This window comes from Ochotona princeps, chromosome 13 (assembly GCF_030435755.1).
Source record: "Ochotona princeps isolate mOchPri1 chromosome 13, mOchPri1.hap1, whole genome shotgun sequence".
Taxonomy (NCBI): domain Eukaryota; kingdom Metazoa; phylum Chordata; class Mammalia; order Lagomorpha; family Ochotonidae; genus Ochotona; species Ochotona princeps.
The window spans coordinates 30,489,742-30,503,751 of NC_080844.1; the positions used below are offsets into that span (position 1 = coordinate 30,489,742).

A 14,010-nucleotide genomic window follows, 5' to 3' on the forward strand; every position below is an offset into this window, starting at 1 on the left:
CCCTTTTACTCAGATCTCATATTCACAGGTTTAAGTAGATCTGTTTCCACTCGAAAGGAAAATCTCCAAGATTTAAAGCTGTCCACCAGCTTTGTGAGCCGGCCCCAGGTTCACCTGGCTTCCAGGGTTTTTGACCATCTGTTTTGCTGCACAGGATGGAAGATCTGCCTTTAGTCTAACCCTACATCCCTGCTATCAGGAGTAACAAAGTGTACCACTAATTCCTGAGTCTGAGATATTAATATACAAAATGATTCTATTTTCTGTGAGTTTAAGTCATTTAACAACTTACATATTCTATCCCCTAATCTACTAAATTGTAACAGTACAATCAATGACTTCTGGCATGTGAACAGTTCTTTACATTTGTTAAAAAAAGATTTATTTTTATTGGAAAGGCAGATTTATAGAGGAGAGGCAGAAAGTCTGTTGCTTCACTCCCCAAGTAGCCACCATGGCCAGGGCTGAACCAATCAAGAGCCAGGAGCCTCTTGGAGGTCTCCCACACGGTGCAGGGTCCCAAAGCATTGGGCCGTCCTCAACTGCTTTCCCAGGCCACAAGCAGGGAGCTGGATGGGAAGTGGAGCAGCTGGGACACAAACTGGTGTCCACGTGGGATGTTGGTGCATGCAAGGATTTAACCACTAGGCTATGGCTGTGGATCCAGGTCTTCGACTTTTTAACAAAATCTACTTGAAAGGTTGAGTTACTAAGAGAGGTATCTTCCATTCACTTGTTTACTTTCCAAATGGCCACACTGGCCAAGGCAGAGCCAGACAAAGCCAACAGCTTCTACCCACATGGGTGCCAGGGCCTAAGGACTTGCTTTCCTCAGGCTCACTGGCAAGCAGCTGGGAACCAAGTGTAGCAGCCAGACTCAAACCAACACCCAATAGGGATGCCAGCATTGCAGGTAATGGCTTTACTCACTATGCCACAATGCAGACCCCTGTGTACAGGCCTAGGACTTTTAAGCACATACAGAGTTTAACCACCACCACATTTACGATACTGAATAGTGAAATCTTTTATGTTTCCCATCTGCAATCATACTGCCTCTCTACCCCTGCGCTTGGTTATCACAGTTTTGCCTTTTCAAGAATATCCTGTAGAAAGCAGGCAGGCGGGCCCGGCGGTGTGGCCTAGTGGCTAAAGTCCTTGCCTTGAAAGCCCCGGGATCCCATATGGGCGCCGGTTCTAATCCCGGCAGCTCCACTTCCCATCCAGCTCCCTGCTTGTGGCCTGGGAAAGCAGTCGAGGACGGCCCAATGCATTGGGACCCTGCACCCGCATGGGAGACCCGGAAGAGGTTCCAGGTTCCCGGATTCGGATTGGCGCGCACCGGCCCGTTACAGCTCACTTGGGGAGTGAATCATCGGATGGAAGATTTTCCTCTCTGTCTCTTCTCCTCTCTGTATATCTGGCTGTAATAAAATGAATAAATCTTAAAAAAAAAAAGAAAGAAAGAAAGAAAGCAGGCAGGCAATGTGATGACATGATGTGAAGACTGACATCCTCAAACCGAGGAAAGAAAGAAAGAAAGCAGGCAGGCAATGTGATGACATGATGTGAAGACTGACATCCTCAAACCGAGGAAGAGACTTCAGGAGAAGTCATTTCTGTGAACACCCATATTTTTGTCTGTCTGCCTCCAGAATGAAGAGAAATGATACCAGTATTGAAGACACCATAGTTGTGGATGTTGTGGTCACCTTTGAAAAACAATACAGAGGACAATTAATATTAAAATTGAACTGTTGAGCCCAGCTCCATTAATACCCTTCATGCAAGCAATGGGATCTCGTGTGGGTGCTGCTTCTTGTCCCAGCTGCTCCGCTTCCCATCCAGCTCGCTGCTTGTGGCCTGGGAAAGCAGTTGAGGTCCAAATCTTTGGGACCCTGCAACCACACGGAAGACCTTGAAGCGGCTCCTGGCTTTAGACTGGCTCAGCTCTAGCCCTCCTGGCCATTTGGAGGGAGTGAACAAGCAGATAGAAGATCTTAGTCTCTCATCTCTGTAAAATCAGCCTTTCCAATAAAAATAATAAATCTTAATAAAATCATAACAGAACTGTTAAGAAAGCTTCCACCTTAATCTGGGCTTTGTGTTTAACCTGGATCAGCGAATGAAGATACTTCTGTCTCCCTGGCTCTCTGTAACTCTGGAAATACAAAGTTTTTGAAAAATGTCATAAAATGGAATGGAACTGGACATTATATAACCCTTTCAAGCTGTCTTGTTTTAATCAGTATTAGGCTTCTGAGATTCACTCATCTTTAATGCTTACAAATTTTCTGAAAGGATATATCATTCACCTAAACCAAATGACATTGAGTTGTTTCCAGTTTTGACTTGCTAGACTTTTTAAAATATTTTTAAATGGTGGTAAAATACATGAGGTGTAAGTTAACTATTTCTGTACAGTTTCATATTCAGTGTGCTCACAGTTATGAAATCACCATGACTATTTTTCCAGAACTTACTCCATCTTGTAGAATTCATATATCATTCACCTCATTTTTCCCCTGAATGTAGATTTTTTGTGTAAATATATTTATTTGGGAGTAGGACTGCTAGATCATACAGTGAATAAACATTCAACTTTACAGATACTAACGGCAAATTACTTACCAGGGATGCGAGAGAGCTCCTGGTGATTTTAATTCTTCCCAGTACTATTTGTTAGTCAAACTAATGTTTAAGGCAAAAGTTCTACTGCAGGATGCCAGACTAAAAGATGGAAGAGTGGGCAAGTGAATCCTGCAAACAGTTTTTGCAAAACTGACTTATCCAGCCCTTTTTGTTAAGTAATTGTTTTAAGATTACAAAGGAAGAAAAGCTGTTTAAAGATGTTTCATTCTTCCACAAGTTCCCTTTATTAGAGAAAGTACCAATGAAGGAGAAAATGAACATTATTTATACTCAACTAAGAATTTAGCATTGTGACTACTAAGGAAAAATGAAAACAAACTTTAAACACTGCAAATACTTTCCCAAGTTTTCCCAGAGCTAAGTTATGATAGAAACCCCTGTTTTGGCTGGGCTTCTAGTCGGCCTGTGTCCACAACACTTCCCTATACTAACGGCAGTGAGTTAAAAGATGTCATCCCGGGCCCAGCGCAATAGCCTAGAGGCTAAAGTCCTTCCCTTGAACACGCCACGATCCCATATGGGTGCCATTTCTAATCCCGACAGCCCTGCTTCCTATCCAACTCCCTGCTTGTGGCCTGGGAAAGCAGTCAAGGATGGCCCAAAACCTTGGGTTCCTACACCTGCGTGGGAGACGTAGAAGAAGCTCCTCGCTTCGGATTGGCTCAGCTCCAGCCGTTGCGGCGAGCTAGGGAGTTAACCATTGGATGGAAGCTCTTCCTCTCTGTCTCTGCTCTTCTGTATATCTGCCTTTCCAATAAAAATAAATAAATCTAAAAAAAAAGAAAGGATGCCATCCCTACTCCACACCCAACACAAGAAAATAAATTGAATACATGAAGAATAGTAAAATGGCAACATTTCCACCAATAAACCACAGTTTTTCTTTCATCTTTTTTTAAGCAATGTCATGTATTTGCTTTTTCATACCTTTTCCAGTTCCTTCCAATCATAATTTGTATTTCCAATAACCATTGCTTGTAGTTCATTTGGCTGGAAGAGCCGAAGAACTTTTCCTCCACAGACCTTATGAAATCCCTCATGAAAAGCATCAAACAGTGAAGCCACTGATTTACTGAATATGTAATCCACATAAGCATCAACAAATTCCTGTCTAGATAGAAATGAAATAAACAAACAAGTAAACAAACCCACAGAGAAAAATAATTTCTGGAGAATACATAAAATATCTTCCTTTTATTACTCCTGTGTTTTCTGCAATTTTGTCTACAAAACAGAGAAAATATGGATAAGGCTCAAGGGTAGAGTAAGTCACTCAGGAGAGATCTATTCTTGTTTTAAAAATTTAATACTGCTATATACATGGCACATTCATAGTTATTCTTAGATGACTTCTAATGGCAAAATGTCATTTCCTAGGGTTGCTAGTATAGCACAGGAATGGTTTAAAAAACACCACTTGCAACGCCTGTAAGTACTGGGTAAAGTCCTGGGTCCATGTTAATGTACTTGGGAAAGCTGCAAAAGAGGATTTCAGTATTGGGGCTCTCTGCCACCCAGGTGGGAGATGTAGATGGAGTTCCCAGCTTTGTTGTTTGGACCAGTCTCTGACAATGACACCATCTGGGGAGTGAACTAGCAAATACAAGATCTCTGTTTTTCCTCTTCTGTCACTCTGCCTTTCAAATAAATCTTTTTAAAAGCCATTTCTTCAATAGAATGTTTACCAATTTATGGTTTATCAAATGTTTATCAAAATATGGTTAAAGAGTAGGAGTTTGAATAGTGGTTAGGATTTCAGTGAGGAGACTAGCACTGTGAAGCAGCACAATAAACTGGCCCACAGACGTCGGCAAGATATGGATAACACTGCACCTCCCATCCAGCTCCCTGACTAGAGTCTGGGAAAACAGCAAAGATGGCATAAAGCATTGGGACCCTGCACCCTTGTGGGAGACCTGGATGCAAATCCAGGTTCCTGGCTACAGCCTGGCTCAGCCCGGCCGCTGGGAGCCATCTGGGGAGTGAATCATCGGATGCAAGATGATGCTGTGCTTCCCCTTCTCTGTAACTCTGCCTACCAAATAAAATTAACAGAGGCTGAAACTTTGGCTGCCAGCTTTGGCCTAGCCCAGGCCCAGCCCCAGCCCCAGCCCCAGTTGTTGGAGGTTTCTGGTGACTATACTAGCAAATGGAAGATCTATCTACAATTTTTTAAGTATTTAAAAATTATTAAGAATATACATTTCACCTCACATCCATTTCTAAAAAGTGATCTGTCAAAAAAAAAAAAAAAAAGGTACAGGTAATATTCAGACTATCTGACAGACACTTTATACTTGGGTTCCAGGAATTTGAACACAATTTAGTCTTAAAAATACTTCAGAAGGGATACTAAGCATTCTTTCAGGATCATCACTCAAGATTGCAAGCACCATCTCTCTTTACATGTGGATGTGAAGGTGTATGAACAGAAGACATTTCTGATTTCTACCTCTTACTTGAAAAAGGAAATTAATGAGAAAAATTCTTTTACCTAGTAATCACCAAAATTTCACATTTTTGTTTTCCCAGCAACATTTTTATGAAAAAAGGACTAGAGAATTGCACTATTTTATATTTTTGTCTTCATACACAACAACAGATGATTCTATAAATGGAACACTAGTAAATTTAATCTTTGATTATCCCAGTAGCTATAAAATAATTCCAAACTGAATTTAAAAGTTAAAGGCTTTTTATAAAACAAAACAAGTGAGTCTAAAGTTAAAACCAACAGCACATTCCATTAGGTTCAGGTGCAAAGAAAAGCTGATGAATGACACTTTTTTGGCCAAATTCCTGAAATTATTTCTCATCAAAATGAATCATGAGATACTATCCTTAGAAACTTAATGAATTACTACAATATAACCTCTGAAAACAGAAAAAAAAATCTAAATTATGTCAAAGTTTCTCAAAATGATTTAAAAACTCCAATTTTTTTCAGGTCATGTTAAATAGTTTTATTCTCATCAAATATACTTGCATAGTTTAAAACACCAACAGCACTAACCCTAGTGGCCAACATTTACTGAGCACATGCAAGTGCTAGGTCCTAATCCAAGTCACTGACAATTACTACCACACCTACTTTTCAAGTAAAGCAGGCCCATTCACCATTATTTTACAGAAAAGAAGACTGAAGCAGGGAGATATCAATGTATCAAAGGATACACAGCTTCTAAGCAGCAGAATCAGAATTACAACTTTTTGGGTTAAAACTCAGATCAATAGTCACTAAACTAAGCTTTGCTGATAGAACTGTAATGAAACAGCAGAGAAAAAAGCATTTCTGTACCCAAAATTCCTGCTATTCAAAGGCAACTAATTATGTATTAGTCGCCACTTCTCTCATATTTATATTCAAGCTTCTAACAATCACAGGTCTAGTTAATTTTTTAAATTATCAATTGCAAATATCTAATGAACTGAATATGAACACTTACTGGGAGAGGTGAGGATTTACCTTTTATCATTTAACTAAATTTATCAATTACTCCATTTCCAATCCCCAACAATCTATGTATTTAGGTAACAATTACGTATCAGTATTGTTTTTACGATTATAAATATTATTCATTTAAGCTGTACAGCATCCTATGATTATTTTTTTTTTACTCTTGTAACATTTCTTTGCTACTTATTCTCTAATAGAAATGTCCATTTCCTCTAGATTTACTCAAATATGTGAGGAGGCAACAGGTGCATTTTTCTCAGAGAGGCCTTCACTTCCCTGGACAGAACCTAGATCTTCAGCTTCTGCTCAATTTTCTACAAAGCAGAAGGATTCCTTTTTGCTTCTCTCCTATATTACAGGCCTATTTTTAAAATTTTCTCCAGAAGTTTGTATTACGGCATAGAAGTAAAAGCTACCATAAGCAATGGTGGCAGCGTATGGCTTCAATTTGAGTCCCTATCTATGTCAGAGACCCAAATGAAGCTCCTGGCTTCAGCCTAGCGCAGTTCCAGCCACTGTGGTTATTTGGGGGAGTGAATGGCTGAAGAGCTGTTTCTTCCTTTTTCTGGAACTGCTTTCAAATAAATAAAAATGGCTTTCTTTCCCCTCCTCTGTTGCTTTTTTCCATTCTAGCCTCTTTCGTGGTTATGGTACAAAACAGCCTCAAGTAACTTCCTGAGAAAAAGAAACACACAGTACATTCTAAACTGTACATCCATGAACATATTTGCATGTGCCCAATTCTTGACAGGCAACAGAAGTTAGAATTTTGACCTTGTAGCTGATTTACAAATAAAATAATCTGGTTTGTTTTGTTTTCCCTACATTTCAGTGTCTTTTCATTGACAGCTTTGAAATTTCATGTATCATTCATTCCCTGGCATACACATCTTATTTTTCCTTTGTCACGTATTTTCAAATCAGTATGTTGTTCAGTTCAGGGAAGTTTTCACATCATTTTCTTCAACACATTGACTGCATTTAATGTCTTTCAATTTTTCTTTCCCTTATTTTTCCAGCGGTATTCAGCTGAATGTTAACTAAGAACTCAGAGTAGACCAATTTCAATTTCTGAGGTTTTTGTTCTTCACTGCTACGGTTTCCTTGCTTTTCTCTGTAACAGGCCTTTCTTTGAAAGTCTACTATTTTTTTGTGAGCCATTCATATGTAAAGGGTGGTTTTCCCCATAAAAATTCCTCTGATTTTCAATGTTAGGAGGAAGGGAGCTGTAGGCTTGTCAATTCATCTCCCTGTTTTCTGACCATAAAGACTTCACCTAGGTATTTTCAAATCCATAGTTTTTAATTTAGTTCCATTTCCGTAGAAGGTAAATTTCTCATCGCCTGCTAGGAGCAGCTGCTAGGTTATTGATGTGCTAAGGGAAATTGGTGTCTGCTTCTTAAAAAACTATCTTTCTGTTCCCAGAATCCCCTCAAAATGCCATGTACTTTTCAAATGTTTTACTGAGCCCTCAGCCTTTGTTCAGCAAGATGGACTAGCTGACTTCTAGTCCATACTGCCACTTCCTTTGTTTTGTTAAAACTTAGTTACCGGGCCCGGCGGCATGGCCTAGCGGCTAAAGTCCTCGCCTTGAAAGCCCCGGGATCCCATATGGGCACCGGTTCTAATCCCGGCAGCTCCACTTCCCATCCAGCTCCCTGCCTGTGGCCTGGGAAGCAGTCGAGGACGGCCCAAAAGCCTTGGGACTCTGCACCCGCGTGGGAGACCTGGAAGAAGTTCCTGGTCCCGGATTCGGATCGGCGCGTACCAGCCCGTTGCGGCTCACTTGGGGAGTGAAACATTGGATGGAAGATCTTCCTCTCTGTCTCTCCTCCTCTCTGTATATCCGGCTTTCCAATAATAATAATAAAAAAAAAATCTAAAAAAAAAAAAAAACAAACTTAGTTACCAACATTTTTTGACTTCTATAAATTTTTGCTATTGTCTAATTTCTTTTTGTTCTTTTCTTTCTGCTGGTTTCATTCCTTTATTAATGTTTTGGAAGAAATTTCAGGAGCAAAAGGCAGATCACTTTCTCACTATAATTTTAATCTGAGTAAATCTGGGATTGAAACATTTCTAGATAAAGAAGAAAATTCCTATTGAATTTTATTATTTTCACTGATGCTGCTATAATTCACTTACCGATTCTGTTTGTTAACAGCTGTGTCTGCACCATTTAGAACCAGCTCTTTCACTTCTGTTGCACCAAAGTTTTCAACTGTGATCTATTTAAATTTTTAAAAAAAGTCAATGTCAGACTCAAAGCTCATCAGACTATTTTAATAATCTATTATATTCTTCCTTTCTCCCATAAAATATAAAACTAATAAATTTATAAGACTCTGCTTTCAAATGAATTTGCAAATTCTGTCCAAAGCCACAAGCAGGAATTTTCATCCTTTTTAGCAATCTGATATCCTATCATGACTAATTATGAATTACCAAATAAATTATTAGTTAAGAGGAAACTGCACAAAGCTATAGAATACAGTAGTATAGAGTATTAGAAAGGATGTCCTTAGATGAGTAACACTCCAGGTATAAAAATGCCTTCCGCTTAGAACAGCTATACACTCTTATCAAATGATAACTGTTACTCTCCTGTATTTTTCCTGGCTATAAAGGTACCTTTTCTAACTATACATTCATTTGTTTTTTAAAGACAATGGTTGTTTTGCAACTTTACTTCTCTCACTAATCTTTTATTTCTTATAAAAATATTGCCATCCCCCGCATGCATTCTTTTTTTTAAATTTATCTTCTTTTATGAAAATCTGCTACCTGCAAAATGGATGATGGGAGCACGAGAATAATAAGTCACACAGCACCATTCTGGAATATATTTTCCAGCAGGGGAGAAAGAGGGTATTTTTGAAATGCATACTAAGATAATGCTATAATAGGGACATGGATAAAATGTTATTAGAGTATAGAGAAGAGAAAATTTATTTTCAACTAGACTAAGTATCAAGTATGAAAGATCTTAAAGAAGAAATGCCACTTGGAAAGCATCTAAAGGCACTGCAAGGTATCATTCTGAAAAACTGGAAGCAGGACCTAACAGTGAGCATATTGATCGAAGGATAGATAAGAGTAAATATCAAGTTCTAAACATATAACAAGTGGCTCTAAAAAGAGGAAGGTAACGTAGCTGAGAGAATAATGTAGATAAGCCAACGCTTGGCATGAATGGAAGAGAACAATGGAAGTTTGAAAAGATGTCAAATTTTTAATGTCTGATGTCCATTCTAAAGCTCTTATTCTCCAAGTGATAAAGAACCACTGAAGATTTGAGGACAAAAAAGGCACTAAAGAGTGCTTGAATTTATTTTAGCTTTTCCAATATACTAAGAATTTGTAAACCCGGTGACAGATAAATTAAAAACTAACTGCCTAAAACTTTTTTTGGGGGGGGTGGGGGGGGCAGTGTCAATTAAAATAGTAAAATTCAGGGAAACTGATATGTATCTCATCTGAGTAAATCAATCCAAAGAGAAATTAAATCTTGATAGAAAAAAAAAACAAGAAAACAAAATCCAAGGAAGATTTATCTTATTAAAACAAACAACAACAACAAAAACTATTGGGCTGGTGTTGCAGTAAGGCATGTGGTGTTCCATACGGGTGCCAGTTCATGCCCCAGCCGCTGCGCTTCTGACCACTCCAGCTCCCTGTTACTGGCCTTGGAAGCAGCCCAGCACACACATGGGACATGTGAAGGAAGGTCTTGGCTCCTGTTATTTAGCCTGGCCCAGGCCAGGCTGTTGCGGCCATCTGAGTCACTGGATGAAAGATCTCTTTTTCCATAAATCAGATTTCCAAATAAATAAATCAATCTCATAAAAATTTTAATCTCATAAAATTACTAATTCTTTTAAAAATATGCCAAATTTTCTTCTAAGTACACAATCTGTCAACTATTGAAGTGATCAAAAAATGGATAAACTTTGAGGAAGTACATATTTTTTTTGACAAATTGTGTTTTGATAGAAAAATATGCTACCTTGTTAGTCTTGACAACAAAACCACAAAGAAGACTTCTGAAGATGAGAGCAAACACATTTAAGTAAACATTAAAACAGAAGCTTTTATCATTTTCCCAAGGCCTAAAATCATTATATTCATATTGCTCTTATCTATTTTAATCCGAGCTGTCTTCCTCTTTACCACCTAGCCTATTTCTGCCAGATCCTGAATTATCAATAACTTTGCCTGTGACCAAATCAATTATTCAACAACCCTTTCACTAACTTCATAAAATTTTATATATCTTTTGTAACATTACCAATTTCATTTTACAAATATTACTACAATTAATTTGCATTTGTGCCATGGTCTAATATCAAAAAATGAAATGAGTTAAGATGAAACTAACAAAGAGAAAGGTTAGTGTGAAACAGAAAGGAATGTACTCATGGGACTAATCCTTCATATGGTGAGCTCATTAATCATGTTCTCACGGTAACAATCACTTTTTGACTCTATAAGCATTTCTGAAATTACAGGCAAGAATGAAAACTTGAAAAAACCAGGATTTCTATTTTTTAGTATTTTTGCATAATAATAAAACAGCACATAGGCTTTCATATCATAAAGCTGATATAAACACTGACACTAACATGTAACAACTATTTTTCAGTTTTCTTCATCTGTAAAATAGGAATGACACTAACTTCATAGGATTGCCTAGGATTACCAGAAATAATGCACATACCGTGACCAGCACATAGTAAATGCTCAATAAATGTTAGCTAAAGGGTCAGGAATTCCATCCACCAAAATTTAAAAAACCCGTAAGGCACAGGTGTTAAATAAAAGGGATGATGAACAATCATGCTAACTGCTGTCTTCCTTCTTACCGTAAAGTTTAGACAAAATGTTTCCTCTATATCATCTTCTGGATAATCCAGTAACTGCTGCATGCTTCTGTAAAATAATACAGGCACTTGAGAGTGAACTATAACTGAATATTTTAGTAATTACTACTTCATAAGTTTACATTTTAATTATCTATTGATAAAATCCTTTAATTCCTATTTTGTAATTTGTTTCAGAACATTAATTGTACAATGGTAAGCTTACAAATGTAAAACAAAAAATAAAAAACAAAAATTTAGACAAAGGTACAAATCAGCCCATGATCAATACCTGTCCCTATGTTTGTACAATTTTACTCCGTTTTTTGTAACAAAAAAAAAAAAATTATAGGGCTGGCTCTAACTCTACTCCAGCTTCCTGCTAATGCAACTAGAAAAACACTGGAAGACGGTGCAAGCGCTTGTGCCCATGCACCTACATGGGAGACCCAAAAGAAGATCCAAGCTCCTGGGTTGAGACTGGTACAGCTCCAGCCTTTGAGACCATCTGTAGAGTAAACCAGGACAGAAGCTTGCTTTCTTTTTTTTTTTTTTTTTAATTTATTCATTAATTACATTGTGTTGTAATTACATAGAATCTGGGATTCTCCCCCCATGGTGGGTTCCTCCACCTTGTTGCATAACCATAGTTCAAGTTCAGTTGAAATTCCCTCTTTGCAAGTATATGCCAAGCATAGAGTCCAACATCTTATAGTCCAGTCAAGTCCAACTACTTATTGGGTAGACCCTCTCTGGTCTGAGGGCAGAGACAGCAGAGTATCATCTCGGTCAAATAAAAGCACTAACATACCATCTGCAACAATTAACGTCGTTATGGAATTAACTGACATGGTATTGAGCAGTCAACATGTTAAAAATAAATCGGATTTCTTAACCACTTTCTGTGACCCCCCATTCACAGTTCCATTTTAGTTTATATACGACGTATAACATAACATCCATAACATAACATGTTATGCTTAACATCATATCATCTTAAATTAAGGCAAACATGTGGTATCTAACCTTTTGGAATTGGTTCATTTCCCTTAGCATTATGGTTTCCAGTTTGGCCCATTTGGCCACAAAGAACTGCATTTTGCGTGGCCTAGCGGTTTAAGAAGCTTGCTTTCTATAACTCTTACTTTAAAAGGAACAAATCTTCTGAAAACGTTTTACATGTTCAAACCAGAATGTGATCAGTAGTCTAAATCATTTAACCACTCAGAAAGCTTTCTCTTCGTAAATTCATTATATTTGCAAAGTATTGTTCAGCTAGTCAAATTTTAGCTTTGAAGGCTAGTTTCACCTTTCAATAGAAAATTGTGATCTTATTAAGAACATGATAGTTCTTCCTTTATTATAAGAATTTTTGTATGAAAAATAAACAGGAACAAAATATATTTAATTCAGAAGGAAAGCTTTCTGTACATTCCCCATATTTTTCTTCCCCAAATCTATCACTGATACTTTTGACAACTAACCTCCCAACATCAGGCATTAATTCTTTCAAATCATCCAGGGATGGCTTCTTTTTCAGCAGTTTCTTATATAAAGCCAAAGGAAAATGGAGGTCCACAATAGTAAAATTATAAATAGCTAATCCACAAATAACACCAATCAAATGGAACAAATCACTGTCCTCAAACGTCTAAAAATACAAGAAAAAACACGTTAAGACTTTTCTTCAAGTTAAAATACTAACTTTTGTCTGATTACAGAAACATACGTTCATAGGGGAAAAAATCTGAAAATACAAAACAAAAGCATTTTCACATTATGTAATACATAGGTGGAGTGATTTCATAGATTGCATAATTCACACTCCAAATGTGGAAAAGACATGGAAAAAATGAATTCAGTAAGTAATGAAGTCATTCAAATAAAACTCTTAACAACTTCTGTGTATTCACATCAACTATAAGTTTAGAAAAAAATTTTAAAATACTGTTTTCAAGGTTTCATGATTTTCTACCCATGAGACGGACATACATCACAGCATGTTAATCATGTGATAAATGGTTAAACCAAACATTTTACTGTAGCTAGATGATTATTACAGTTTACAGCTATTTGCAATCCAGGAAAATGTCTATCCACATTAGTTATAGTACACTATACACACACACAAACACTCACTTCTGCTTTGAAGTTAAGAACGACAGCATGCTTTAGTATATACCTTGGACTATTAATGACACTGACTCCTGAAACATCTCTTCATATACCTGGTCACTTTTCTTTTGGGGGATTAGTGTTTTTCTTACATTTTTGCAACTGAATTCCTCACATACTAGAGATGCTAATCTATCTGCATATATATCACAGTCTGACAGTTATTTTTTTAGGATTTTTTTTTTTAACTTGGAAAATCTGAGAGAGAGGGAGAGACAGATCTTCCATCTGCTGGTTCACTCCCCAAATGGCAATAACAGCCAGAGCTGGGACACAGGAACTTCTTCCAGCAATCCCACATGCATCCAGGTCCCCTGTTTTTGAGGGAGCAGCCAAGGACGTGTAAAAGGTAGTAGAGCAGTTGGGGCACAAACTGGTGTTATCTGGGATGCTGGTGCTGGCAGTAGAAGGTTTAGCTTGTACACCAGACACTGTTACTTTTTATTTGTATAATTCCTGTTATGCATACATGTTTCGGTTTTCAATGGCCAAATTAGTATTTTTCTGCTATGATACACTGTGTTTGAGTGTACAAAGTTCTTAAATAGACTGAATCATGCATTAACATCTCTCTTTCTTGAAACCCTTTAAGTAAGTATAAAGGAAGGGACTGGTGCTGTGGCATGGTTAGTGCCAGCATCCTATGTGGCTGCTGGTTTAAGTCCTGGCAGTTCTATTTCCAACCCAGCTCCTGGCTAATGTGTCTGAGAAAGCAGGAGAACATGGCTCAAATACTTGGGATCCTGCATCATTGGAGACCTGGAAGAAGGTCCAGACTTTGGTATGGTCTGGCTGCTATGGTCTTTAGGAGAGTGAACCAGCAGACAAAGATCAGTCTCTTTCTCTCTCTGTGTAACTCTTTCAAAT

At 37.7% G+C, this 14,010-nt stretch overlaps 1 protein-coding gene across 9 annotated transcripts in view; it reads right to left on the reverse strand.

Annotated features, from left to right (window-relative positions):
• HERC4 (HECT and RLD domain containing E3 ubiquitin protein ligase 4) overlaps positions 1-14,010 on the reverse strand; it is a 113,690-nt gene that overhangs the window by 3,510 nt on the left and 96,170 nt on the right. For all 9 annotated transcript variants that reach the window (XM_058671691.1, XM_058671689.1, XM_058671686.1 and 6 more), the window contains 4 exons: positions 12,453-12,619; positions 10,972-11,038; positions 8,255-8,337; positions 3,580-3,763 (listed from right to left, as the gene is read on the reverse strand). In XM_058671691.1, the coding sequence (XP_058527674.1) occupies positions 3,580-3,763; positions 8,255-8,337; positions 10,972-11,038; positions 12,453-12,619 (501 nt within the window). The remainder of the gene's footprint in view (positions 1-3,579; positions 3,764-8,254; positions 8,338-10,971; positions 11,039-12,452; positions 12,620-14,010) is intronic.